General features: G+C 45.5%; 1 protein-coding gene across 1 annotated transcript in view; it reads right to left on the bottom strand.

Moving 5' to 3' along the window:
- LOC119431383 (uncharacterized) overlaps nucleotides 1–26,374 on the bottom strand; it is a 30,116-nt gene that overhangs the window by 3,285 nt on the left and 457 nt on the right. The window contains 10 exon segments of the mRNA XM_037698865.2: nucleotides 3–536; nucleotides 3,648–3,743; nucleotides 5,687–5,845; nucleotides 10,832–10,936; nucleotides 12,357–12,485; nucleotides 13,657–13,929; nucleotides 17,049–17,192; nucleotides 19,649–19,747; nucleotides 22,868–23,096; nucleotides 26,282–26,369. Coding sequence (XP_037554793.2) covers nucleotides 3–536; nucleotides 3,648–3,743; nucleotides 5,687–5,845; nucleotides 10,832–10,936; nucleotides 12,357–12,485; nucleotides 13,657–13,929; nucleotides 17,049–17,192; nucleotides 19,649–19,747; nucleotides 22,868–23,096; nucleotides 26,282–26,369 — 1,856 coding nt within the window.

Below are 26,374 nucleotides of genomic sequence, written 5' to 3'. Positions count from 1 at the left end.
TACAGCGTCACCTGGTGATACTTTGGACTCCTTCTCACTGGCAGTCTGTGCATCGTCTCCTTTCTAGGAACACTTGCGTTATTCGACTCCTTAGCCTCATTCTCGGCAGTTGGAAGCCCCTCCCCTTCGGCAGGCGTATCTCCCGCAGCTGCTTCTATAGCAGTGTTTTCAACCTTCACTTCATTCTCCAACTTTGCAGAAGCTGGCAAACCTTCAGAGGCATCTGCTTTCTGTTCATCTTGACAACTGTCCCCGGAAGATTCGGATTCCACAAAAGAGCCACCAGGAAGCGCTTCCTGCTCCTGTTTGGAACCCTGCACATCACGCTCCTCCGCTGCTGACTTCTCGACTTCGACAGCTGCCTCTTCAGAGGGTGCCTGCTCCTTTGCTTCAGACTTTGCAGGCGCTCCTGGCGCCTGCAGGTCTTCAGCCACAAACCGCGGCCCCACGCGGATTTCGTCCAGGTCCTGGCGCACCTTGGCAGCTATGGCGATGTCGCCAGATGGCTCCGCATTCTCTTGGGTTCCGGCAGACTCCTGCAAGGATGAGCGTTTCATATAAGTACTGACAAGCAAAGCCCCTCCCTGCTGCGAGCCTGGACTGAATATGAGTTGTCAAGATACAATGAAACCGCTCGAGAAATTTGAATTCAAATGTCGCATGGCACGCAGGGTTAGTGAACAAGAAACAGGGGGGCTGAGCATAATATCACAGGCATCATTTTTCAGATGTAGTGGCCCTCCTTCACCGAGGCAAAATGCAAGCTTGTTAGCTCGTGTGGAGATTTTGGGGAACAGAGAACCTCAAGAGGTTGGGACTGCCTTGGCCATGCTTTCCTGACAGTCAATTCCTCACAACCTATCACGTTTATCTGAATGACAAATGCAAAGCACAAATTATTGCATTTCAACTACTCAGTCTCACTGCTCATGACTGATAGCAAAAGGTGGCGATAATGTACATGAACAGTGACCAACCAATTATTTGGACACCGATAATTCAGATAGCTTGGCAGCACCGCCATTCGCCCCATAGGCGTAATGTAGTAAGAAGGCCTGAAATTTTGGACTCCTTACAGCGCATTTGATAATTCAGACTTTGCGACAAGCAGAAAGAATATTTTTTCCCTTTTATTAAGTTGTCAATGCAAGTTCAAGTTGATGGTATGCATAAGTTCAAGTTGACGGTATGAATATTCTGTAGCTTTAGCATGACAATGGTTGAAATAAAGATTAAACATGTCACATGCAAGCGTACGTGCGTGCAGCAATGCATGGAGATGTTTTTCTGGCCACCTGTGGAATAAAGACACTTAGCCTCTGGCGAATACGTTATTTCGTACTCCTGATTATAGTAGAACCCCGCTGATATGTTTTTCAAGGAACCTTAAAAAAAAAAAAAAAAAGGTAACAGTTTGGAAAACGTAGCTGTGTGGCGGAAGGCCACCGATCACCACAGCTATGTGAGAAACAGCTCTGAATGGCTTCCAGTACGGTTATTAGATGTCTCAGCGGTCGGTGCGTGCACGCGTAAATATTTATGGGACATGTATACAATGTTTTGCAACAGCCATTTCAACTCTTGAAATGCTTGACCACAATATTTCGCTCATGCTTCACCGCATAACACGGCTCCATTGCGGCAAAGCCGACTTAAAGGGACACTAAAGAGAAACGGGAAGTTGAGCTGGAATAAAAGAGGGACCTTCAGGAATGCATGCAGTTTTTGTTGGGTGCAAAAATATGAGTTATTAGCGGAGAAATTTGTAAACAAAGACCAAATATCTCTTCCTCAATTTCTCTCACCCCAGATTTGGTGCTGAAGCAGTGTCGTCACAGATTTCATTGCTCTCAGCGAATCAGAATGCGCCATGATACGTCACCGCTTGCGTAAACGGCCGAAGCACTGGATGCATCATGGCTGTTTTGACTAAAAACGAAACTACGAAACTATCATGACCGAATGTATCGCCATGCAATTTTTTCTTATTTATTTAATTTTGTGCTAAACTTGTACTTCCTCGCTTGAAACGGTTTAAAAAGTTGGTACATGCTGTTTATGTACGTTTAAGGTGTATTTCATTTTGCGTTTCATTAACAGAGATAAATCGCTCTCGACCAATCGCGACCGGCCTGCATTTGTAATCTCCGACGTCACGAACGTGTAGTGTGGGAAATTCGAAGGGGCGTCAGCACCTATCCTTCAGTTTTTCGCTATTTTCTCGCTTAATAAACATCTGTTTGCAGTAAGAATGGTATGGCTGTGATCGTGAAAGGATAATCTACCATTTAAGCTCAACTTCCGGTTTCTCTTTAGTGTCCCTTTAAGAGAAGCAGCATATAAGACCCTTGCCTGCTCCAAAGTAAATGTAACGTTGCACTCGGCGGATCAGGCCCAATGTGCGTGGTTCCTGGTAGGCTTTTAAGGATGCATACTTCGCTTTGGGTGCTTCGCCAACTGCTCTGTGCACATGTGCAACGCCTGGTTTGCGCAGCTGCCACATTCAAACGCAACATAAGATGCAGGAACATTACAGATTGGTGACGTATCAAGGGGAACATAATACAGTCGATTCTTGTTACAACGAGACCCTAATCCAGCAAAAAAGGTCTGTTTTATCCGAAACGCCTTACTTCCAAAGTAAAAAAGGCACAGTTTTGTCCAAAAGGCGAAGCATCGATTGCGATAGCAGATCAGTAGACATAGTAGTTTTATCGGCCGTACAAAGTTGTAAACATTCGCTTACTAACTAAATTATCAAGCACGGTGGCACGCATGCACAGGTAAACATGAGCACATCTCGCTCGATGACCGCGGAAAGTCGCTGTCAAAACGCTGCAGTCGGGAAGTGTGGCAGCAGCTGCGAGCGAACTAAACGTCGAAAGCACAGCGCATACGAAAGGACAAAGTGCACTGAGCGTACTTTGTCCTTTCAAGATAAGATCACTTTGAAGATATGATGCCAGGGCCACGATGTAAGCAGCAGCCACTGCAGCCAACGTATCAATGGAGTTCCATCGTATTTGAATTTTGGGGCGGCCCTTCTCGAGTTCGAATTAATCAGTTGGCAACTGTATTTTGGGAACAAAACCTGTCATCAGCCAGCAGGTATCAGGCACAAGGCACAAAATATGCATTGGAGTGCGCTCCTGCCTCTTGTTTTTGAACTGCTTGTTAACCCTGCTGCTTAGCTTCCAATGCCTCCAAAATTCAAAATCAAAGCATTGAGTTGAATATCCCAAAGAACACACCTGCTATCGGAAACACCGCATAGAAGGTTTCAGATTAATTTCAACCACCTGGGGTTCCTTAATCTGCGCCTAAATCAAAGTAAACGGGCGCTTTCACACTCCGCTCCCGCTGGAATGCGGCTGCTGCAGCCAGGGAGTCAAACCCCGTGAGATCTTGCTCAACAGCAGACCACCATAGCAACCGAGCCACTCTAGCAAGCGATAGAAAAGACAAAAGCTGCATGTAACATAAGTGTGGGTTGAGAACGCTTCGCGTGAACACCATGAGCCGTGACGGCAGTGTGCCTAGACAGTCCACCAGCCTGCTGCCACAGGATACTGCTATACACCCTTTAAGAGGAATCCATAAGCTTCCGAATGTTTACTGAGCACAGAATAGCTGAAGTCACTACATACCTCTCCACCTGGTGGCTTGACAAAATAAGGTAGTTTTCCCCGCTGCCAGTCGTTCAAAACCATCTTGGCCACTGTAGAGATGTCAGGTTCCCCGCCCTGAAACAGTGATGACTCATGAGCAAACAAAAGATAGCTTCACCACAACACGCAAGCTCACTTGAACAACAGGCAGGACAGTGTGCCATAAAGCATTTCCTTGTCTTTCGTTGCGGTGAAAAAAGGCAGGGCTATAAACTTTACTCTAGCATAAAGGTGAACAAGTGAACTAACAGACGAAAAAAAAAAAAATGTCAGCAGACTTCAGCAATTCTGCCAGCTTTGAACTTACACCACTGTAATAGCAGCACCACTTACAACAGAGACCTTCATCCTCTCAAGAACAGCTACTTCTTTGCAATGAACACAACATTGTTTTCTGGCTGTGTGGAAGCCAACAGGGTTTTAGCATTTGTTTCTATCTAATCTAAGAATATTGGGCCAACTTTGAGCTGAATATTGCGATAATTTTGCGCTGCTAGTGAAATTTTGCCTGTAAAGCACACTTAGCCACTAGATGTCTAAACTTTGTGGGAAAGCCAGCCTCTCAGGAGCAAGGGGCACGGGTTTGCGAACAGCGAGGGTACACCCTCAATTCTGAGCTTATTGCTTGATAGCGAGTGCAACGAGTGACGACTGGCACAGGGTCGAATGCCTCTGAGTTTACGGGCATTTGATGCAGTATAATAAGGCACAGACTGGCGAGGACAGCTAGTGGGAATTACTAAATTTTCCAAGTTAACATGGGCCAAATACACAATGTTTTAGTATAACGGCTTACTAGTCTAGCTTTATGACACTGACAATGTAATTGCAATGTTCCAACATAAATTTACCCAACTTGCTAATAAATTCATGTGCATATCATTATTCGATATTTAGAAGCTAAGTACTATTCGTATTCGATCCGTATTAGAAAATTTTGATACTCAGGCACACCCCTACAAATTACTAAGCACCAATGCTGTGCAATAGTGCGTTAGTGCATCCAGCTTCCAACTGGACACTGGTGCAGGGACATGATTTTGAAACGGCAGTGTTGGGAAAAGTTTTGTTTTGCTTCATTCTCATGATGAAGGCCAAACTGAGAATGAGGACACAATAACGGCAGTCATCGGCGTAATGAGCAAACCCAGTTTGGAGTATTAAACTGCTGTCACAGTAAAAAAATGCACCAATGATGAAAGCACAGCGCCAAAATATTCAGATGAGGACCTGAATGTGAAGAACGAAGCTTATTCATTCAAACTTGCATTAGCGTCTCTCATTTCACACTGCATAGCTACTGAGTGCACTGACAGGATGGGTAGCATACAGGGTGCCTCAGCTAACATGGAGCAAGTTCTGAAAAAAGTCAGGGTAGGAGATATGAGGACTGGGACCAATGGTGTTCTGTTTGCAATCACCTTTCGCAAACTGGGATGCGGAAAAAATTAATGAAAGAAAAGTTTGGTGGGCTGGAAATCATCGAATATGATGTTAATCAAAAGTAAAGCGCCATTTGGCATTCAGAAATATACCATTCGACCAGCGATTAATCATTTAGCTCATTATATTAGCCAAATGTTACTGCAAACAGAACACAAATGGCCGTGTCTTCGTACCATGATCTTCTTTCTTTTTTGTATTTGGCCTATGTCAGCTTGGACACCCTGTAAAATGGCTACGAAATTAATAAATGCCCACTGAAATTGCTGCGACACTGTGCTGACTCTTTCCCAACGTGAAAGTGATCCTTCAATGTTGCAGCAACTGTAGTCAAACTATAGCATTCTGAACAAGGATGCAACACTGGACTAGGTTGTTTTGCATCTTTTAGTGCAAACAGCACAAAAACAAGGCCTGAAGCAAACACAACACAAGAATTTGTGTTGTGTGCACCTCAGTCGTTGTTGCTTGTGCTGTTTCCGCTACAAGATGGCATTCTCCTGCATTTGTTTTTAAAGAAGCCAAATGCCAACATCCGCATTGCTGATGCCAAAAGAGCATCAGGACGTCCATACCTTGAGCAGCTTGCCAGACCGCCGGCCCAGCTTTTCGAGGAAGTCCTCTGGGCTGTCCCAAGATTCTATCTTGTATGTCTTGACAATGTATTCAGGCCTAACACGGTCCAGGACCGCTGGGATGTGGTCTTGGGGGTCCTCCACATTCTCAACACGGACCTGAGATTATGAAAAGAGTATGCAGTTTTCCTTACCACTACTATATACGGTCCAGCCAATTAAATGCTCAAAGTATGCACTACAACATTTGCGATAGGTGTAATGAACCATTAATGATGCCATAAGGTGCTTCTGACCTTCAAGACAGCAAGACATCTTCAGGTGCTGAGGATTGTTTTTTAACATACCGTATTTACTTGAATCTAACGCGCACTTCCTTTCCGATAAAACGGGTCCAAAAATTGCCTGTGCGTTAGAATCGAGTACGACCCTAAATTTGCGCTACCATATCGCCATCGGCATTTCAATATGGCTGCCTCCTACGCACTTCGAGCCTAGCACCCGTAGCTTCGACCATGTGCTGTAGTACGTGTGCTTAGTCTACCAATATAGTTAAACAGCGAATGTTTACAAGTTTATACGGCCGATAAAACTACTATCGCATTTTCCGGACTATAACTCGCACTTCTGTATAAAACACTCCCCCCCTCAAAACGGCAGTTTTTCCGGAAAAAAACGTGTATAAGTCGCACCGGTGTATAAGACGCACCTGTTCGTTTAGTAAGCGGTTAAAAAAATATATATACAGTGACGTTTCACTCCGTGAACGCGGGCCACGCGCAAGCGCATGGGTGCCATACATTTCCACTTCAGGCGCATTTTTGCCGTCGTGGTTGCCGCGATGTTCCGTAAAAGTCCAGGGGAGATAACATCGTCCCCACGAGCCGTATGTAGCTTTATGTGCGAGTGAAAGCGTGCGACGGTGAGCCGAATCGCGCACAAGGGAGGAAAACGGGAAGGCAGCGCGGGAGGGAGGCTTGTATACTCTGGTAGCAACTGCGTAGTTTGCGCAGCAGCGCACGCCGTATCTTGACAGCGATCTGCAGATGCGATGATTTTGGGACCAGTCAACTCGCGTTCAGCCTGCTGCCGCCACTTGCGTTGCTGCTCCGTCCTCGCACGGCACTCGGGAACTCGATCACGAAAAGAACGCGGCACCTCGATAGCGCGCACAGAACAGGCGCAGCAATTAAGTCAACCAGCGTGCCTCGCGTACGTGGCCATAACATCACATCCGATTTTGACGGCAGTTTTTCCGGGGGGGGGGGGGGGAAGAAAACGTACATAAGTCGTTTTACAAGACGCACCAACAAAAAATTCCGAAAAAAAAAACACGACTTATAGACCGGAAAATATGGTATTCCTTACTTCCTATAGCTGTCTACTAATTTGCTGTCGCAATCAATGCTTCGCCTTTCGGGCGAAACTGGGACTTTTTGTTCATCACAACTTTAGTGTATTGGGAGTAAATCTTGAGCGATAGTTGTATTTCTGTATGAAAGCATGAGGTGCGCGGTACTGTAAAGGATTTTTCTTTCCCTCTCTTTTGGTCATGGAAAACGGATGCACGTTACAATCGAGGGTGCGTTAGAATCCAGTAAATACGGTAAAGTCTATGCTCGTTACAACGGACCATATTTGAACCTTAGTTTGGTCTACCTATATTATTAATGCAACGAAGTTCGCTTTTAACGGACCGCGCTACAACGGACTATCGGCTACAGCTGACAAAATTAGTGGCAATTTTTGTCGAAATCTCGCTTATAAAACATACTTTTGCCATGTCGACATGGGCTGACAACAGACTTGACCCCGCTGGTGTCTGCGCGCTTAAGCCATGACAAGTTTAAACTGCTTTCTTCTTTCTTTCTGGGATTTTACGTGCCAACACCAGTTCTGATTATGAGGCATGCTGTAGTGGAGGGCTCCGGATGAATTTCGACCACCTGTGGTTCTTTAACGTGCACTACAACATAAGCACACGGGCGTTTTTGTATTTCGGCTGGCAACATTGGTGGCTGGCCACATTGGCGGTCTCTGGCCAAGCCCAGCCTCTAGCCAAGCCAGTCTGAGGGCACGTTGATCACGCGTAGTGTGTTATCGCTTGTTGACACCATTTTGTTGTTTTTGACTACGTTTTGTTGTCGTGCTAGTCAGTTGTGCCAGAACGCAAGTGCTGAGGTAATGGCCTCCAAAAAAAAAGGACACAAATTTCACTGAGCGACAAGATCAAGATTGTGGGTGCAGGTGCGGGCGGTGAAAAGCAGGCGGACATCGCAAAAGCGATGGGACTATTGAAGCACACCGTGAGTTCAATTGTGAACAATAAAGGCATCGCCAGCAAGCAAGTGTTGGGGGAAATTAATCCTAAGCGCTTCAGGCTCCACGAGGCAACGTACCCAGACGTTGAGTCAGCACTTTTGATGTGGCTGCGCGATGCCTGAGCTCGTGATATTCCAGTGAATAGACTACTGTTGAGGAAGCGAGCGGAACAGCTAGCTGTGGTTCTCGGACACGACGGTGTCACTTTCAGTGACTGATGGCTGGACCGTTTCAAGGCGAGGCATGCATGCAAGTCTGCGGTGAACACAACAGTGTAAGTGTGGACGCCATCTCCAAATGGAAAGCAAATGAGCTGCCAACGCTTCTTGCCAGATACGAGGACAAGGACTTACTTAATGTAGACGAAAGTTTTATAAGGCGAAACTGAACAAAATGTACGTGGTTTCCGGCAACCCCTGTTACGGTGGTAAGTGCTCCAAGGAACGTTTGACCGTGTTGTTTTGTTGCAACATGGAGGGCACAGAAACAAGAAAACTGCTGTTTATTGGAAAATCAAAACAGTCTTGCGGCACGTAAAGAAATTGCGAGTTGACTGAGAAGGCATGGATAATGGAAGACATGTTCAACGCCTAGCTGCTGCAGTTCGATAGGCAAATGATCAAGCAGAAGAGGAAGGTGTTGCTGTTTTTGGACATATGCTCAAGCCACATGAAGCCCTCCAAGCTCGAGGCAATTGAGTTGGCTTACTTTCCTCAAACGCGACATCAGTACTCCAGCCAATCGATCAAGGCGTTGTGCACTCTGTCAATGCTCGTACATGCCTGCTCTTCGACATGCAAAGTAGTCGGGAATCAAAAACAGATGTCAGATTCTCAGTCAAAGTGTTGGCTATCATTTGGCAACAGATGAAAACTGATGTCATCAAAAACTGCTTCAGGAAGGCTGGTTTTCAGAGACGTGAAACTGCCTGCGAGGAGTCATCCATCCTAGATAATGAACAATTGGACCCATCAGAGTGGCCACAGGTCAGGGAGGCACTCAAAGCAGAGAGCTTCTCCGACTTCGTCACATTTGACAACGGTGTTGTCGACAACGAGCAACTGACGGACGAGGAGGTGAGAGTCAATATCGAGGGCCGTGCTGAGCTGTCATCGGACAACGACCGCGAGCAAAAAAAATGAGCCACATGCAGTCAGGCTGACTTCACAGCAAGTGAGTGACCGCATTGAAGAAGTGAAGGAATACTTTCAGCAGCAGCAAGACGACTGCTCCATTCAAGTGTTGCAGCTGGCTGAAATGTGGCACAATGAAACTGCATCCTCCCTCAAGGGGGGCCACCAATCACTCCTCACAAAGTTCTTTTCGAGCTAAGAGTGAATAAAAAATGTTTTTTTTTGTTTTTTTTTACTTTGGAGGCTCGTCCCTCACTTTTATCAATAACATTGTCAGACATCGCGACCACAGTTTCAGAAGTGAGGCGTTCCGGTGCTCCAACCCCATATCCTGGTGTATTCCACTGGCAAATTAGAATAGGTTATTATTGTGAGAGATGCGTTAGTTTGACTCTGTTAGAGCTAATTCACATTAGCAGCGTAGGTGAGGGCCGGGGCACAATCGGAGATCGCTGTTCAGCGTGCACGTTCATTTTGCTGCAGCCTAGGCCAATCGCACACGGCGAAACTGAACGCACGCTACAATAATGATCTTCGTTCGCGCCAGAGCAGTACACTGCACGCAACTTTTTCCGCCAAACGTGTGGAAAGTACGCATGCATGTCTTCGTGAGTGGCTCCCTTTCTTTTTTTTTTCTGACGATGTTTCGCGGCATTCCGCGGCGGTAGTCGAAACATGCAGTGTGCCGAGAGCTGTGAAGTTACGTTCGACCGAAAAAGTGCGAAGCTTGATAGGGGTAGAACGCCATCACGAACTGTTATCAGCAACAACGTAAATGAAGCATTGACGAACCGTGTAATACTGGGTAAATTGGGTAAATACTGTAATCATTCATTTTGAGCTACCATTCTCGTTTGGAAGACCTTCCTTCTGCAGGCCGGAAATATGCATTTTTGGCAAGAGATGGCATGCGTTTGACACATTCACTGTGTCCTAAGCGCGCCTGAAACAGACGCCGCTACTGGAGTCACCACTTCAGTCACCATTGGGGTCAGATGCATGCATGCTGACCAGTCAAGTTCGAATTATCCAGCAACGAACAATTTTATGATTGAAATAACGAATGTTTGGGCCCACAGAAATGTAGGGGCGCCAGCCGGTACTTTCGGTTGAGATCGAATTAACCGAAAAATTTAATCAACCAAAGTCGAATTAATAGGATTCTACTGTATCACGTAAATCTATAAATCTCCCAAAAGCTAGGACTGTTGTACCACTTGCATGAGTGGATGAAAAATTATGAATTAGAGCCCCAGGAGTATTGTTCTTGGCCGAGGGACTCGATTTTCAATTTCCGATAACTTTGTTACTGTGTTGTTCGTGTCTGGTTCATTTTTTGTAAAAGCTCTGGTGATGGGCTTCTTTATCACGACATTTAGCAGGAATATAGCTAGCATCAAAAATTTATTTTACCTTATGAAGGCTTCTCTGATGTGGAAGGGTCAAATAAAAATTGTCTGCTGCCGTAGGCTAGTTCTGTACTAATTCCTGTGATTTACTGGGGATGAATAGAAAATTCTCTATTGTAGTGGATGTCGTGTTGAAACAGAATTTGTTGCAAAGAGTTTGGCTACTGCAACAGCCTACCATGATGACACTAGTTGGCACAGCAACCACAGCTACGGAGACACTGTAACAGCTGTCACAGCAATGCACAGGATTTCGTGAAAGAACACAACTGGGTACTTACCACGCCCTTCAGGACAATTTCTGTGTCTGTGTCACCCGAGGGGTAAACGACACCAGGGCAGTCGATCAGGTAGATCTTGCGCATCAGTGTGATGTACTGCCACACCTGTGAAGCGAAGCAAAAGTAATGTAATTAAATGTAATGGTAATTGCTAGGCTGTATACACAACCATGCCGTGGGAACACACTTGCAAAGTGATGCTATGATAAATGATAGGTGTAACACAGGTCCCTAGAAATTTTTGAGGGGTAGACATCTTGCGACAGAGGGGAGGGGGGGGGGGGTTACATTCGCAACTCACTTTTTTCTTTTTTGATATGATTATCATTCCGCCATTATGAATTGCAACTTCACCAATTTTGCATATTGGACGCCTTGACCAAACTAACACTAGCCAGCGATGGCATCCTACTGCCATCGCCAAAATGCACATTCGCACCGCTGTCAAAATGCGCACCAAAACACGAGTCAGCAATTCGCATCTGTGTCAGCCACTAGGAGCGCTTCCTGTGTCTGCGTGGCAGCAGTAACGAATCGCAACGCTAGTTTCTTCTTTATTTCGTTTGCTTCTTTTGCTGTTATTTCAGCATGGCGAAATACGGTGCTGTGGCTATCTGAGGCTCAGATCTCTCCTCTTTACGATGGCAATGGTTCCAAAATGGTGGTGTTGTGTCAATGGAAAGTTGCGTTAGTTGTGGTGCGATGAAAACTCCTGATATCTGTTTCACTGGCCGATTTTTGCCGACAGTACACTAGAAAAGTATGATTTTCACAACTTCTATGTCACCTTTCTTTTTAATATTTAGGAACAGTCGAGGATTTGGAAAAAAGAAAAGAATAGGAAATTTTGACGACCACGACCACGGCAACGGCAGAAATGCGCTTGGAGTGACCAGAAGATTGTTATCGCTTCTGCGCGGTACCAGAAGCCAATCTCAAAGGCCATGCACTTGTGCGCTGCATTCGGCAACAGCTGTATGAGCAGGAAATAGGTCATGGTGGCCATGTTTTAAGGTCAATGTCGCTGAGGACTGTCGTCCGGGCATTGCAGCTGGATAATCGAACGTCTGTGCACATGAGATTTTGTCGATTTTGTGCCTGTGCGTGTAGAACTAGAAATAAGATAGTGCGCACTAACCGTTTGGTGGCGAATGAGCGACTACAGCTTAAGCGGTCAGCCAATACATGGGGTTCAATGGGGGCTGGGTGGGGGAATCTTTGCGACTACGTTTAAACCGCAATTACACATTAACCAGGTACGTATTAACGAGGTTTGACTGTATTCACAATACTGCGCCTCGCCTATATATGGTCAATATAGTAAACGGGGCATCCAAAATGACGCAGTCAATATCCATAATCAATGAAATGTTTAAATTATTTTATTATAATTTTAAAAACTAATAAATTAAACATTTTGTATGCCTTAAGAACACTAAATTATAACTCATGATTCAAGGGGGTAGGCTGATGATAACGATGAAGAAAAAAAGCGTTAAGGAGCTTCTGGTCTCACAAAACTTGCCTTTGTCTCCCCAGCAATGGGTGCCACGTTGCAGACCTTTTTCGACCGCAAGGCGTTGATGACTGACGACTTGCCAACGTTGGGGTAGCCGATGAAGCCCACACTGATTTGTCGCTTGTCTGTGTGCAGCTAGGTACAAAGACAAGGTAGGTGAAGAGGTAAAATGTGAGGCCAACTGTGCCAGAGATACAGTAACATCGATTAAAAATGAAGGTTTAAAAACTTTCGAAATGAAATGCCATGCATTCAATTTCCATAAATTTGATCTCGATGGGACTGCCAAAAATGATTTAATTATCCAGTGCGCAGAAAATACATACAAAGAGACCACTCCTTCATTTGGCAGTATTTTCTAAATTCCAACATGCCTTCTAATCAAACGTTCACTCAGTTTTTATGGGTTCATAGTACAAAACAATGTGGATTCAAATCTAATTAACATCACATAGTACAGTCGAATCTCAATAATTCGAACTCAAAGGGCCCCGAAAATTTGTTCGAATAAAAAGGACTTATTTTTGAAGTATTCATGCACCATAGCAGAATGCACAAATGGTGCGAGTCGTGAAATATCGCGGCGCGCAAGCACACATCGAGCGAGGACTACGAAACTGCCGGTGCTGGCCGGCAATTTCGAGTAAGAACGTTAAACATGCGGGCACCTTCGCCCGGCAGATTCACCTTCAGTGCTCTTGGCTGTCCGACGTGCGGTTGGTCCCGTGCTCCTCTGAGCAAGGCGGCCTTTTGTGTGGCGCACCTAGCTTGGAGGAGCCTGTGTGGCTGAGCAGACTTCCCGGGAGCTTTCACCCATTATCTGCGACTGCCACCCTAGTGCCGTAACCCCTATATGTATAGTACGCGCCTCTTGTACAGGCTTCTACCAGCAAAATTGCCCCTTTCTTGCGCTAGCTCATTCCAAATGACGCCTGCAAATTTCCTAATTTCATCACCCCACCTAATTTTCTGGCATCCTCGACTGTACTTCTCTTCCCTTGGCACACATTCAGTAACTCTAATGTTTACAGAATGGATGTCAAGTGATTCTGTAACTCTAATGGATTGAAATATGAAAGTTGGTCCCATAGAAATGCACGAGCGCCGTGCCGGAAGCATTGGTCAAGATCAAATTAACCGAAAAATCTATTTAACCGGAGTCGAACTAACGAAAGTCAACTGTATTTTGGTGTCAGATGCGACTCTGTTATAAAGAGGTTCGTCAGTACCTGCACATCCGCAACAGAAACATTTCTCAAAACGAGGAAATCAGCAGAGGAGCAAAACGGGACGGGGAATTGTGTACCTTGGAGAACTGCCGGAGCAAGTTGATGAGGGCCCCCTTGCCGAAAGGATTCGTGATGCTAGCGTGGAATGCCATGGTCGGGTACTCGGCAGACAGCAGGGCCACCCAGCGCTGGGTCACCCAGGTGGGCACCAGGTCGCACTTGTTGAGCACAAACACCAGGTGCTTGTGGGGCTTCTCCTTGCGCATGAAGCGCTCAATGAAAGGGCTGCGGGTGCCCTGCGGGTCCCGCACGTCCAGCACTTGGATCACCACGTCCGACGAGTCGATCACCTGCAACGAAGGTGGTGGCAATTCCGAGGGCACTGTTACACGACTAATGACAAACACTAAACCAGTTTAGAAAAAAAATATTTTCTCTGAAAACTCTTATTTTCATTAAATTAGTGGTAAGAGGGTAATTACCAGAGAAGAAATGGAAGGTCAAACTTCCCATTTCTTGAATTTCAAGAAGAAACTTCAGCGCTAGTACATCAGGCCGGACCAGAGCCTGCTAAACCTGTGGGTTTTCATTTTGTAGCACAGCTTCCCAGCTATTCAGGGTTAGGATGGGGTTGGTGCAGGGTCTCTCATCCAGGTGAGCTTTAGCAGGGCTTTAGCACTCCATCGTTACATGAAATAAGGTCGGGGTGCCCCCACAGCCTGGGCACTGGGGAGATAGGATGTGGGGTGAAGAACATGTAGAAAGCGAAGATTGGGGAAGGTGTTGCACTGTAATTTCCTTACAGTCACCATGTCCTCTCACGATAAGGGCAGATGTGGGGGTGGTTATCTGGGCCAGCCCTGCCCATCCTGATACTTGAAGGGTGCGAATTGTGTATCCACAGGTTAGACAGCTCTTCCTCTGGTGCCTCACGAGTTAGATCTCAGTCAGCTAGCTGCATGAGTGTAGTCATTTCCAGGGAGAGAGACGTGACCAGCTGCCCCAACCAGGTGGAAGGTGTGTTGGGTGGGCACAAGTCCCCTTAGGATTCCGTGTGCGCAATGTTATAAATGACGCCCCGTGAAAATGCATATGTCTTGCAAGCCAGTGATGACTCTGATTGGGCTGGTGCGGGGAACGTTTTGGGTGGTCTTATTGATGGTGAGTGCTGGCGTAATCTTCGGCTACTTGGGTCTGCACAGACCGCCCGTAAAGGCTGGTTCTCAGGCAATAAACTATCAAAGTTCGCAAACTTAAGAGAACGCAAACATCCTGGTCGCATGCTTCACTTGTCAGATGCACATGGCTGCTTGGTCTACATGTTTTGAACGTGTCTACGTGTGCAGGTTTTGAAAATTGCTGTTCTTGTTATATTGTGGTACTGCTTACAGTGCAGATACTTGCGACTCTGGAGATTGGCATTATAAGTGGTCTATGCTGCGTACTGTGAGAGGAGGGAAACAATGAAGAAATTGTCTAAAAAAGTGCACTTAAAACCTATTTAGAAGCCGGGCAACGATATATAAAACAAGATGGGTGTCAAAACTGGTTACAGGTTCTTCCCGTCAAGCCGTCGTCTTTGTTAAAGACGGACTTCGTCTTTGACACCATGCCTAGTGGAACTTCCACAACTGTTACATCTGTCCATTTCCAACCTCTCTGTAGTACACTTGCGTCGGTAGGAGACTCTTACAGTTTCTGATCGGGCTGTGTCACAGCAGAAACTGCCATGAAACACATTCCACAGTGACAGTGCCCAAGTCAAGTGGTCCCCAAGGCCAGCACGGGTTGGAAAGGCAGGCTTCCTCGCAAGTTAGCAGGGTAGCTTATTAAGCTAGTTCATGTTTCATCTTAGTAAGTGAACAGCGCGAAAGGCAAACAAGGACATCGGGGCCAAGAGCCACCTCTTTTTGAAGCCTCAAAACCACTTGCAGCAAGTGCGGTGCTTCCCAGGAATATATTGTCACATTGTAGTGATGGTCAACACAGTAGCAAAACTGTAAATGGTGAACTTGTTCTGCTAAAAGCATGTGACATTCAAAGCCCAACAATAACAGAGAACACAGTTGGTGATCGTCAAAAATCTTATCTGCAGGTCAAGTGCGTTGCCTTTTATAAAACATGACTAGTGTAATGACATGACATGTAGATTCCAGTGTAACCGTTGGTACTACACAATTCGCGCCGTGCATACAATCAGATTACAAAAGGTTTGGTGACAACAGCCAACAGATAGAACTATCGATAACATTCGAGAAATTTCTGATACATGCAGGCACGTCCTGCGCCGAGCAATAACGTTTAACATTTGTTAGCCAGTGAAAAGCGGTGACCAAAGAAAGATAAAGAAGTTTGCGTGTCAATATATTACAGAAAATTTTTTGCAAAAGGACCTAGTACAAGCATGCATGCTACGAGTGCAATATTTACATTTCTTATTCTCCCCCAACGTTCTTCGTTCCCAACAACAGAGCAAGGCACTGCCGGTGGCGGGGCCCTGCCAACGGCATTACGTTACCCAACTTCAATGCTGTGTTTCTTCTTTCCGTGCAAATTGATGGGTGCTGTTGGCAACTCACACTTCCGGTCCACTGCCTCTTGCTGTGCACGACACTAGAATTTAGCACGGCTGTGCGACTGTCTGATCAAGGCATTGGTGCAATTTCTGTACATTGTTTTCGTCCTCCGATTCGCAGTTTGTAACGTCTGTGAGCAGCCTTTTTTTCAATTGTATGCATACATCGGTAGCGCGCATGACAGCTCGCCGAAGAATCCCGCGTCGCCTGGTTGTGCATTTTGTACAGGAGTGGCTGGAGCAGCCAGTGGAAAACCCACCTCCAGGTTAATTTATACACAGTAACAGTAGGAAGAAGCATACTGACCCAAACACCCTGCTTGACTGATGTCTATTATCAGCCAATAGCAGCCATCTATGGGAATTTGACGAATGACGACATATGACAGGCACCCGCAGCTTCTTAATGGGTGCGGAAAAGGCCTCTGTTTTAAAATAGGGTGTTCAAGAAAAAAGCTAGCTTCGCACTCCGCTTGTGAATTCCATACGCCTCGCACCATTGCAAAATTTGGCTGAGATGTTCACAGCTGTGCATGCTATCCGTGGAACGTGTTTTCTCACCAAGCCTGAGAGGTGATCCAGGGCCCCTTTTAAGGAAACGCAGAGGCTACTGGTCATTTACGAAGTCAGCAGTTAAGTTACATTTTGAATATGAACAACGAGACCATATAAACATGAACAAGGAACCTTTTGCGAACAAGCAACCGATAAGGGTTCCAAAACTTCACACTTTTGACTTGGTCAGTGACCAGAAACCTTTATGGTTTTTCTAGTATGCTACCTGACAAGACCAGTTTTAGTCGACCTCTTGAACAAGACGTCATCACCCTGTTTACATCCGTTATTAATCTTTTGTGCTATTCACTGACCAAGTTTTTCATGAGGCTTGCTCACCTTGTACAGCTCGTTCCAGATGCGCTTAGACTGGCCTTTGGCCATGATTTGTTGACGAACGGCATCCTTGGGCTCATCTTCTGGTGTCTCCTTCTTTGTCTCTGAGTGGTGCACTTGAGAGGTGTCAGCTGCTTGGACCAGTTCCTGGAAAAGTCAGCCCAACTTATACTTTGTAATAACACACTTGAGGTAAAAAATTGTGCGATGGTCATTTTTGCAAAACGTGCTACAATCACGAAGGCATATCAAGAAACAAACAAATTTTAAGCACTTTCTGCACTATCGTTCAGGAGAACTGAACTGCCTGCTGGAGCTGTCAGTGCCCTAGTAAGAATGCTCTACCTCAAGCAAATACAGTACAACCCTGCTGTTACGTTCCTGGGTGCTGCGTTTTCCTGGCTGTTACGTTGTTTTCGGCCAGTCCTGGCACAGCTCCCATAGAACCCAATGCATTGGAAGCCCCGCTGTTACTTCGCAACTGTGGGACCGTTCCCGCATCATACGTTGCGAATTGCCACCCCGCGCTGGCCCGAGCGGCCATTTTGACTTTTCATGTCGCTTGGCTTGGTTGCTTGATGATGGCATTGGCCGCCCAAAGTGCCGGGGCGACACTTATGATGCCTGCAAAAGTATGGCTCTTGAGATCCATATTTGCTATCTAAAGATGGTGTCTATGACGCGCTGCGGCCCTAAAATTGGTTTTGGCTCATAGATGATCCGTATAAAGTCCAAGGGCGATAACGCTGTCGCCGCATGCCGTATGTGCAAGTGAAAGCGTGCAAGGGGAGTCGATGACTGCGTCTAAATCTCACGCGCGAAAGAAAAGCAGGGAGCGAGGGGGAGGTATAGCGGGCAGCGTTATGCTCTGGCATTCGAGTGTCTTAGTTCAGCGTCTTCACGGTCCACTCCGCTCAGAGTTGCCTCGCTAAGCCACACCGGAGCGGCGGGCGATTTTCACGTTTTAGTTATGCGTGTAGTATAGCGGAGCGGACCTTTCGTAGTTTCAGTGCCCTCTGGCCAAATTCCGTGTAGTGAAACAAAATAAAACATAGTTTTGTCACTTTTACAAAGTAAAACGAATATATATAACTTACTTGCTCATGAAGTATCTAGCCTGGTGCTTGTAATGCATTACCGGTACATTTTATTGAGTGGAAAATGAAGCGTCGACTTGGTGAACGCCATGTGATAGCCAGCGAGGTTGCATTCTGAATCCAATCTAATCCTCTCTGACGCCAGGGCATCGGCGACGTTTTGTTAGCTGTGCTGTTCATTTTATTTCCTTAAAGAACCAGTTGGAGGTGAATTACACAAGTTATTCGCGCTCACATGACTGGTGCCTGGATGCAAGGTGCTTCGATGCACATGCGAGAGAGGGCGCATGCATCGCCCACCCTCGCTAGCGAAAGACGGTGACAACGCTCCGCGCTCCACTTAGGCAGCTTGTAAGCGGACTGTGTTTCTCGCTCCGCTAGCCCGATTGCGGCTAAGCGGAGGGTGCATGCGCATTCGTGCTTCCGCTCCGCAGCTAAGCGGAGCGTAAAAACGCTAAACTAAAGCTGTCTATTAACTGCGTACTGCGCGGCGGCGCGTGGTCACGCAGGCCATAACTTGAAAGCAATCTGTGTTGGGGGCAGAGTTTACACAGTGTAGGTGCGTCGGCGGCTCGTAGCTTCGTGCATGCTGTGTGTTCTCGGCGCTCAATTCGCGTTGAAGTGATAGACAACAGCATGAAGGTCACTTCGCTCGCTTCTGCAGCGGCGCTTAAATTCCTCATGCCAGCGTTTGACAGCGCGTGTCCACGCTCATCGAGTGTGATGTGTTCATGTTTGCCTGTGGGCGCTGACACCATGCTCGTTAATATAGTTAATAAGCGAATGTTTACAAGTTTATACGGATGATAAAACTACTATTCTTACTTTGTATAGTTGTCTACAATAATTTGCTATCGCAATCGATACTTCGGCTGTCAGGTGAAACTACGACTTTTTTTCACACGTAAGAATTAAAATAATATTGTGTGCAGTTCAACACTACTCCCATTTCTAAATTTTTCCTGTTTCCCGGCTCTTGCGTTTCCCGGCTCTTACGTTTTTTTTTACGGTCCTCTGAAAAACGTATCAGCGGGGTTCTACTGTACAAGTGAAAAGCTGAATGCACTCGTTTTCCTGTGTGATCGAAGTGTGGCAGTGACCACTTGACCAATGTCAATGAACTCGATGGCATACACTTTTGTCATTGCAGTCATTATTCAGCACTTTAGCAAACAACTTTGCGTTCTTGCCTCAGGATAAGAGAAAACGTGTAGTCGCCACCTAGCCAACAGCAGTCTTGCTCTTCTTACCCCACTACTTGTGCATTCACAAAAGTGCACAAATTAATTGAAAAAAAAAAAAAAAAGATATTGAAGTTTAATGTCCCAAAACAAGACAGTGGCTAGGAGAGATTACATGGCGGAGGGTTTCGTATTAATTTTGACTGCGTTGGGTTCTTTAATGTCCACCCAATGCTCGGTACATGAGTGTTTCTGCATTTTGCCCCATCAATGTGCAGCCGCAGTCACCAAGTCACCGCTGCACGTAAAAGTGAAAGATACTTACCGATAAGTCTCCAGCTGACAGACGTGGCTTCTTGCGCTGTGCTTTGGGGCCAAACGTTGTCTCGAAGCTTGCAGTATCCAGGATGTGTACTCTGGCGTTCTGCAGTGGGTCACATTTTAGGTACGTGCCATTTCTTGGAAGGCAATCACAAACAATCCCATATCTCAAGCACTGCTCTTCAAAAACACAACTGTGCATCCAACTTACAATGAAGTTAATTATTTTGCTTTAGTGTCCTTTTAATATGCCAGCCACTATTTTTGCAGCCAACTACTGCACACGTCTTCAATCCACACGATTCAATCCAGTATGATTGGAGCACAGTGTATTAGTGAAAACTGAGGTGCATTTCCAACAACTGATCATACAGAAGCAAGGTCGAAACAGTAATGGTTTCGTATTCACGCACGGTCGCTGAGGCGACGTATGGCGCGTCGCCGAAAGCGCCACCTCATTTCTCTAGAACAAACTGCTCCACAAAAAGGGTCAATAAAATTAGAAAGCTCATATACCCGAGGTGCCACAGAAAGATGTGACACGTAAGTAAAGGCTGACTTCAGTCTGCACGAAGCAGGGAACACTAATCTATTTTCCCAATGCTATCGAGTGGTGACGAATCACCATGGCAATCGTAGGAACACGAGTAGCAAACAAAACAAATCCACTGTATTTGAAATTAATTAAATTACAAAAGTAGGCACTGAAATTGACTAAAGCAAGTTTAAATCAAAACCAAATGAAATTAAGAGGTTTAACGTCATGAAGCAACAAACGGGCTGTTGGAGATGATGTAGTGGTGGGTGCCGGACTAATTTTAACCAGCTGGGTTTCTTGAATGTAGACGTAAATCTAAGTAGACAAGTGCTTTTGCATTTCGTTCCATCGCAATGTGATCACTGAGGCAGGGAAGTGAACTCGAGACCTCATGTTCACCAGCAGGATGCCATATCCACTGAGCCACCATGAACAGTGATACAGTATAGACCACTTATAACGTACGTTTATAGTGCAGAACTGGCTACAACGCGGCCTTTTCTGACTCCCGTTTACCCTCCCATAGAACTCTATGTATACGCATACCGCTTACAGTGCAGCCGCGTGAGACGAAATACCGGTTATAATACGGCCCCCTTGCGCGGGAGAATCTCGCCGACAACGGCGGCAGCTTTTCAACAAGGTGCGTGCTCCCGACGTATGCATTATTGAATGCAATCAAACTCTCGTTAATTCGGACTACTTTCGGAGCTCGGTGAGCGAGGAGCGCTGCAAATGTGCGACGCAAAAGAGCAAGAACGGCGCTAGCATCCAACCGAAACAAAAGTGGCAGAGTCCGCATCGCCACAGCCATCAGTTGAAATCGTACGTGAATGACAGCAACTCAGAACGCTTTGCACTTATTTGTGTCTTTAAGGCCTGTATTCTTGTGTTTACCGCCGCGCATAACACTGCGTTGGCCGTGGGCTTTCGTAACTGCGTAGTCGTCATCCACGATCGCGTCGATAGCGGCCGCGGTTTTCTCCGCAGTGGTTGCGGCGAACAGTAGTTTCGTTTTTACTCGGTACGCGTGTCGGCCGCGTGCCCAAAAAACTGCACAGTCGCCATCGATGATCGCATAGATAGCGACCGCGGTTTCGACTGCATGTGTTGCAGCGAATGGTAGTTAATTAATCCAGACTCGGCGTGTGCCTTCAGCACCGCAAAGACGCCGTTCATAATCGCGTCGATAGCGGTCACGGTTTTTTCTGCAGCAGTTGCGGCAAATAGTTGTTTCGTTTTCACTCGGTACAAAGCTGTCGAGCTTGAAGAGCGCAATGGCTACATCGCGATAGTACAAAGCGTGTCTACATGCTTGGTCTACATGTTTTGCATACGTGCAGGGCTTGAAAATCTGTGTTTTGGTTATAGTGTGGTACCGCTTATAGTGCAGATATTCGCGACTCCGGCGACTTACGTTATAAGCGGTCTACACTGTATGCTGCATGAGTTTTGGGGTGTTTCTGAGGCATCCATGCACAATGATCCTGAAATGCCTCTTTCTACATTGGAACTGGGTTAATTCAACTCCGAGGAGACAAGAAAATTATTCTAATAAAATGGACTTCGAACTAAAGAGAGCCCCTTTGAAAATAATGCACTCTCCAACATGTGCAGTGCAGCATGATACAGCTGCTACCGAATAATTCAAACTCGGTGGAAACTGTCTAAATATCTCAATAAATAGAAGTCTGAAATATCCAACTAGCAAGAAAATAAGCATCCTTATTCCACAAGCAGACAGAAGAGCTGGTAAACGTGTTGCTACGCGCACATATGCTTGCATGTAACCTGGTCAGTTGACATTTTGACCACCGTCCTGTTGTTGCTACAGCTAGATGAAAGTATGGTCAGTGCACGCACTAAATCTCCATCGCTTGCAACACACAGGTCGACTTCGCAACAGCCGTTGTCTGGTGCTTCCCTCACTTAATCGCTGCTCTCTAGAAATGGAGACATTGTAGGTGGAGTTGGCACCATCTGACGCCGCTTGGGCGACAAAAATTCGTAATAGCATTCAAAGAAATCACCTGGGACTGTGTCACATTTTCAGACATGAAGAAACAAAGCTGGATGTGCGAAACTCACACAATAAGCCACAAATGCAGCCTTTACAACTCGGTGGCTTGGCTTGGCTTGTGCTGTGGTTTTTCATTAGTCAACTATGAGTGGATCAACTAGGCTTCGCTATTTTCACTTTGGAGGAGGCACCGTTGACCAGTGACATATCAAAACAAAAATACTGGTTTTCCTGCACAACTCAGTCCACTTGGTGGCCATTGAGCTAGCACAGTTTCACAGAGAGGCACTAGATGGACCGTGGAACTAATGTATCACATAATAGGCAAAGCTGAAATGCTCAATTTCCCAGTATGCATTGTTACGGTGCCTAGCATTGCCTCATACTTTGGCCTTTGTTTCAGGTTTGTCTGAAAGGCTACCCATGGGAGCAGGAACTTTTGCTCAAAACAACTGCTCCGCGGTTTTCAGAATTTGAACTTCGTGGGAGTTTCTACATATTCAAGGACACGCAACTCCACTGAGACCAACCGAGCAGTTCGAATGATCCATCAATTCAAACTAGGAGTTTTCGAATTTGTGGGATTTCACTGTATTAAGCTGTTCAAAAACCACAAATTACGTTATGTCAGACAGGAAAAAAAGGTGAGTGACTTGGCTAGATACCTTGGCCTTCTCGTTGAGCAGGCTAACAGGCAGCTTGCTCTGGCGCATCACCACCTGGTATGGGTCACGCATGGCCTGTCCCAGTTCCTCCTGGAACTGCTGCAGCGCCCCCTGGCTGACGGTGCGTGTGTTGCCAAACCACTTGGGGTTCGGTGCCACTCGGGCCACGGTGCCAGATGTCACCCATGACTGGTATGGTGCGGCTTTCACTATCTTGCCTTTACGGTCCCTGCGGCGAGCCACGACAACAGACAACTTTAGCTACACACACGGCCTTGCATAAGTGGCGTCCTCGTGGGCCAAGAGCACCTACAGTACAGTTCACTGTTAAAGGAAACAGCAAGTTAGTATTTTCGGACACAGTTGAATACAGTTTTGATGCAAAGGCCTTGGGAGTAAGTTTGTACTCGCATAGATCTACGTAATGTGTCATGTCAAGCAATGAAGTTGATGATATGCTCTAGTTATACTGATCTGAATACTAAATCGGTTCACACAGCACGTATAGAGCACGAACTGTTGAAATACATTCAACAGTGTCACAGTCACAATAAAGTCATGGCTGTACATGCCATAATCTTTTCAGATGCAGTGGACTCCACGGGTGTTAGGGGAGTTCTCAAATGAACAGGACAGCAGACTACACATGATGGCAACTAGCCAAGTCGACACTGCGACACCAAGCAGAAAGAATGAAAGACTAAAAATTGTCCAGACTGCAACTTGTCTAGAGCAACCTTGGCTACAACAGAGTTTTGTACATTGGTGTGGTTGGGCGTCTCGATCTAAGTGATACGTGTACAATTTTTGTGAGCACGACACTGGTGCTGCCGTGTGTTGTGCTGCGTGAATACCGAGTTTGAATACAGGTATTTGCAGACATCTGTTATTTTCACATCACGCTATCTTTGTCACAGCTGCAAAGAATGCTTAAGCCTTCTGTTCCAAGACTGTAAACAATATTCAAGCCTTCTGTGGCTTTTGCTTATGCTACTCAACATCAAGTAGCGTATGTTGATGTTATAAATAAAGGTCACATTGACTTTCATGCCCATGGCTTGCAAAGATAACCAGTAAATCAATTTAGACTGGCAGCATTATTTCAAAACTGTGTTTTTGTTAATTTATGCAGCTTGCAGTTGATTATTAAAAGAGAAAATGAAAAGTCGAACTATTTTTTCAATTTTGTGCCAGAACCCCAGCACCAGTTGGTGTCATGTCGGGAATTTCTAGTATTTTCTCGCGTTTGAGCTGTTATAGCAGCGCAGAAGTTCTCACAAATTGTTCATTTCATTTTTTGACTCATTTAAAATATAATGCAGTCGCCAGCTTTACCTATAAAAATTCAGAAGTCAAAATCCATGACATTATGGTGATTAGGTGCGGGAACATGAAAGCAGCATCTACACCAGTGTTTCGTTCTTGCACCTTTTCTAGCTCATCAAGCCTCCTCTAAAGGTAACAGTAGATATTCTTGGTATTGCAGAAGGTCAATTTGCTAATACAGCTCGAGTTATTTTCCTCTTTAGTGTCAAGCTATAATGTGGTCCCACACCAGCAAGATAAATTTGTAACTGCAGCGAATGATAGAGTAAGCATCAATGTCAAATACTGCACAGTAACATGTGAAACGTTAACATGAAATGTTCAACAATGGGTGTACACATGGTCAAGCTAGAGGCATTGCGAAAGAATCAGTGCACAAACACAGTCGTGCAATCAGAGCCTGAAGGCAGAGTGGGAAATCGGTATTCTTGCACCACGTAGGTAGAAAATATGATACCTTAGGTGCACGCACAAATGCGACACTTTTAATCTCTTATCCAAACCACATCTGCGCCTGTCTCCATTCTTTATACAATGAAGGTGTACCGTGCACTAAAACTTAATCATTAAACGGTGCAGAGTATATGTGCTGCCCATACCATATGTGGCCCTCACATTCAACACGCATATCTTAGTGAACTCCCAATCTTTCTGAGAGCAGTTTGGAAAACCACTTCTCTTTATCATGCTTACATAATATAAACTATGGCTTAAAATTTAATTTTGGGGTTTTTCACGCCAAAACCAGAACACAATTTTCTGTGAGTAAAAGATAGGGTGGCTAATGACAGGCAGAACAGAATTGATACTGCCAAACTGTTGGAGATACTAAACCCTCATATTAGGCAATAAAAAGACACCAGGAACAGCAGTGGTGTGAGAGAACAGCTCAATCAAAACCAAGGACAACCAGTTTCAATACGGACAATGCGTCGAGCCCTTACAAAGATCCTTCATGCATTCGCCTGATTTTTCTTTCTGTAGCATTTTCTTCTTAATGGTCAAATTTGTCATAGTATATAGTCAAAGTCAAAGTATGGTCATATTTGTAAATTCTATCATTTTGGTGCAGCAGCATTACACCAAAGATACCACTGAAAAGATGTTGAGCACAAATTTTGTTTTATGTATGGTGCAAACGAGTGTACTCTGCCAGCTGAACATTGAAGAGCCACAAAGTTGTATTTAAAACTACGGTAATGCTGTATTGTGTCACACAAGCAGTTAATTCATACATCTATAGTTGCCCTCACACCCACAAGAGCTCCGTTGCCTTTCAACACAGACTGCAAGCAGAAAAGTTTATGACACAATTGCAGAATTGCACACGGCAGAAACAAAATAAGCTGCCCAGAAAGTTTCTTTAAAAGATCAAGTTTTCAGCAGGTCATTGCTGTGAATAAGAAAGCAGAGCTGGAGAGTGAAACAATGCTGCACAATTTATATGCTCTTTATATGCAGAACAGAGAGAAGGTTAAACAGATCAGAGAATGGGCAGTCAGTAGAAAAGACAAGCACACGGTTTGATGCAAACTAAGGCATTGTGCCACTGGGATCCTGCATCACAAGACCCTAGATCATTTTTCATAGTGCTAAATTCACTCGTTTCGGGTTCTTTGCTATGGGTTACGCGAGAAATCAATAACTGAGAGTTGACATAGAACTTCACCCAATCCACCATAAGACAATTGTTCAAGAGCTAATGTTTGATAAGTTTGCAGCAGTTTCTCATGTTTCTTTATCTTTTGGCATCCGTAGTTATGACAACAAAAACACATGTGCAGGCTTCCAGCTCTTCTAGGCAAATCTGGATTTTTTTTCTCAACTTTCTTGTCTTGTGTTTAAAGAGTGTTTGCATGTGTTTCCCATGATCACGGACCAGTTAGCTCTTGACAGAACTGCTAAATATGTGCGATGCTGCGGTTATGTCACAACTTGCATCTGCGTCTACTTGCCAGCGTAGTTAGCCTGTGACGGCACTGAGTATTTGGAATCGAGCGTAGTATTAGAGTCCGCGGTCATCGTGACGAACATATGCTGCAGTTCAGTTTCAAACACGCATAAACCAGTGAATGATAATCGTGGTACCTGTACGGTCTTGAGTTCTTGTACATGAGAAGACGCTTGATCGTCGACTTGTCTCGCATTGTGCTGTCATTGCTTTTTTTGGGTCGGTCTGCA

The sequence above is a fragment of the Dermacentor silvarum genome, chromosome 10, assembly GCF_013339745.2.
Source record: "Dermacentor silvarum isolate Dsil-2018 chromosome 10, BIME_Dsil_1.4, whole genome shotgun sequence".
Classification (NCBI taxonomy): Eukaryota; Metazoa; Arthropoda; class Arachnida; order Ixodida; family Ixodidae; genus Dermacentor; species Dermacentor silvarum.
Note: the sequence above shows the minus strand (reverse complement) of the source record. Positions and strands in the feature narration are given on the sequence as shown.